The sequence below is a fragment of the Cebus imitator genome, unplaced genomic scaffold (genome assembly GCF_001604975.1).
Source record: "Cebus imitator isolate Cc_AM_T3 unplaced genomic scaffold, Cebus_imitator-1.0 Scaffold266, whole genome shotgun sequence".
Taxonomy (NCBI): Eukaryota; Metazoa; Chordata; class Mammalia; order Primates; family Cebidae; genus Cebus; species Cebus imitator.
Window position 1 is genome coordinate 2132802 of NW_016107581.1, and position 3421 is coordinate 2136222.

At 54.3% G+C, this 3421-nt stretch overlaps 1 protein-coding gene across 1 annotated transcript in view; it reads right to left on the bottom strand.

The window, feature by feature from the left end:
- The window catches only part of RASIP1 (Ras interacting protein 1), a 29073-nt gene that overhangs the window by 5860 nt on the left and 19792 nt on the right, over positions 1–3421 (bottom strand). The window contains exon 5 of the mRNA XM_017500482.2: positions 2533–3186. Coding sequence (XP_017355971.1) covers positions 2533–3186 — 654 coding nt within the window. The remainder of the gene's footprint in view (positions 1–2532; positions 3187–3421) is intronic.

Consider the following 3421-nt stretch of genomic DNA (forward strand, 5'->3'; position numbering starts at 1 on the left):
GGCTGGTTTTTCTTTCTTACTTTTTTGTTTGTTTTTGAGACAGAGTTTTTGCTTTATTGCCCAGGCTGGAGTGCAGCAGCGCGATCTTGGCTCACTGCAACCTCCGCCTCCTGGGTTCAAGCGATTCTCCTGCCTCAGCCTCCCGAGTAGCTGGGATTACAGGTGCACACCATCATGCCCGGCTAATTTTTGTATTTTTCAGTGGAGACGAGGTTTCAGCATGTTTGCCAGGTTGGTCTCAAACTCTTGACCTCAGATGATCCACCCGCCTCAACCTCCCAAAGTGCTAGGATTACAGGCATGAGCCACTGTGCCCAGCCAATACCCTGGCTTTTCTAGAAGTGCCATTCTCACAGAAACCGGTCCTACTTTTCTTAGAGATGGGGTCTTACTATGTTGCCCCAGCTGATCTCCAACTCCTGAACTCAAAAGATCCATCAACCTCGGCCTCCCAAAGTGCCAGAATTACAGGTGTGAGTCACTGCACCCGGCCCTCACTCTTCATATGGGTTCTAATCCCACAAGTTTCAGAATGGTCTCTCCTTACCTTTTGAAACACACACACTTGACTGGGCACAGTGGCTCACGCCTATAATCCCAGAACTTTCCGAGGCTGAGGTAGGTGGGTGGGTGGGGAGGGCGAATCACAAGGTCAGGAGTTCGAGACCAGCCTGACCAGCATGTTGAAAGCCTGTCTCTACTAAAAACACAGAAATTAGCTGGGTGTGGTGGTATGTGCCTGTAATCCCAGCTACTCAGGAGGTTGAGGCAGGAGAATCACTTGAACCTGGGAGGCTGAGGTTGCAGTGAGCCAAGATTGTGCCACCACACTCCAGCCTGGGTGACAGAGCGAGACTCCATCTCAAAACACCACCCCTACCACCACCACTGTGGGTAACCCCCCATATAGGCACCGAGGAATGAGAGCTAAGCAGAGCCCTGGCACAGTTAGGGCTTGAGGAATATCTCACTTTATAGTGTTACTACTCAGCTATTTCCTTTTATATAATCCTTTACATAATCATATATTAGTTTATAGAAATAGGGCTTGAAGAATCCCTTTATATAATCCTCTATATATAATCATATAATAGTTGATAGTATGAATGCCTAAAGAATATTCCCTACCTATATACCTATAATTATATCTTAGTTCATAATCGGAGGAGTCCCTAGTGTGGACACAGTACAGAGCACGAATTAAGGAATAAGCAGTTTATAATCGGAGGAATGCCTAGAGCAGACACAGTGCAGAGCATGATTTAAGGGAAAAACAGTTATACCAGGACAAGACCATGGCCCAGGCGGCAGCGTTCAGTATCGTAAAGATACCCGCTGTACGGCAGGCTTGGGGCGAGAGCCACTCCTCCTGATAAAGGAGTTGTAGGACCTTGCTCCAGTTCTTGTGGAAGGCTGCCCTCAGACTGGCAGTCCACCTTGGTGACTGTGAACTTTATCAGCTTTTGATACTGTGCTGCTTGAAAAGCATCTTCCCATAGAACCCATTGGAAGCTGCCAGCAGGTGGCAGTAACCTTGACAGCTCTGTCAGTGCTATGTGACTTAAAGCATCCTCCTATAAATCTTCCTAGAAGTAGTTTCCCATAGATAGAAGTATTGCACACTGCACCCTCTTCATTGCACACGGCCCTTGCCTTCATGGGAACGGGACCCTTGCTGCGCATTGTCCTCCTCCTGGCCTAGGTGACCTAATGGGGGTGGACCCCATGTTTCATTGTTCACGACCCTATCACTATCCTTAAAGATGATTTCACTCACTGCCCTGCCCCCTAACCTATGCACAATAAATACTCATGCTTCTGGACACTCGGGGCCCCGCCTGACTCCACTCATAGGTGGCGTGGCCCCCTGAGCCCAGCTGCGTTTTTCTTGTACTTCTGTGTCCTGTCTCTATTTCTCGGATCCTGCACCTCAGCACAGCATAAGGCTCACCCCACGACCCTGTGGGCACTCAGCCCTACATCTGGCACCCAACGTGCCCTACAACCATCACCAACAAAAAAACCACACACACCCTACGATCATGAGTGGTCTATCTCCTTCAGGTCTTCTCCAATTTTTACCCCCAAGAAACTCCTTAAACCCCTCTGGTTAGGCCCTAGCTCAATAGGATGGAACATTTCCCCCACTCTGAATGGTTTCTTTCTGGAACTTTCATCTGTAAGTCCAGTGGCTTTGTTCTTCCTCCCCCCAAAGAATGAACTTGCTCACTACTATCCAAGCCCCAAGCCCAATGGGCTGTGGTGAATGCTGACACTGACAATGGTTTCTTCCTAAGGTGAGTTCTCCCAAGGTGAGTCTGGGCTTCCTTTAAGCGCAGTGGATTCATCTACAACTCCCAGCATCCTATGTCGGTGGGCATGCCCTTGCTTAATAATCCAAAATCCTACCCGAGGCATCATGGGAACAGTAGTTTCATCCACCCCAACTATGAAAAGGGTTGCAGGTGGGGAGGGGAGGCTGGAAAGGGACTTGGGATGCTGTTGGGGCTGGACGGCGCTTGGGGCACTCACCCAGACGGCCTCCTTGATGAGCCGGGCTAGGCGGCCCAGCAGGCGCGGCAGGTGGCCCAGCTCCAGCTCCCGGGCAGAATGCTGCACGCACAGCGCCAGCAGCGTGGCGGGCCCCAGGGGGGGCAGGTTCCCGGCGCCGGCTGCCGCGGCGCGCACGATCTCGCCCAGCAGCGCCTCCTCCTCGCGCGGCCGAAAGCGCAGGACCGGCTCGCGGCCGTCCAGGTAGGCGGCCAGCGCCTCGCCGCGCTCCTGCAGGCCGCGGCCGCACAGGCGACAGGAGAAGGACCAGCCGGGGCCCGGCGGCGTGGCCCCGGGACGTGCGGGCAGCCAAGGCGGCCGCGCCGGCCCCGATCCCCCCGGGCGGGGGTCCTTGTACATGAACAGGAAGTGCTCGCCCAGCCCCAGGAGGTCGCCCGGGTGCAGCTCGGCCTCCCGCAACAGGAGGCAGCCGTTGTGCGTGACCGGGGCGCCCCGAGACGGGCGCACCATGGCCGGGTGCTCCGGGCCCGCGCGCACTGTGCAGTGACGCGGCAGGATGTCCGGGGCGTTGAGGAAGGTGTCCACATAGGGGGCCGGGGACCCGCCGCGGCCGGACGAGTTCCCACCTCGGCCAAACACGTGCTGCTCTCGCGTCATCACATACACCACGAAGTCCTGGGGAGGGAAACAAGCGTGCACTGAGGACATCACAGCAAGGAATGGGCACCTCCACAGAGCTTCAGAGCTTTCCCTACAACTCTCCTCTTCCCACTAACTTTTTATATATTTTTTTTAAGATGGGGTTTCGCCATGTTGGACAGGCTGGTCTTAAAACTCCTGACCTCAGGTGATCCACCCACCTCAGCCTCCCAAACTGCTGGGATTACAGGCTTGAGCCACCACGACTGGC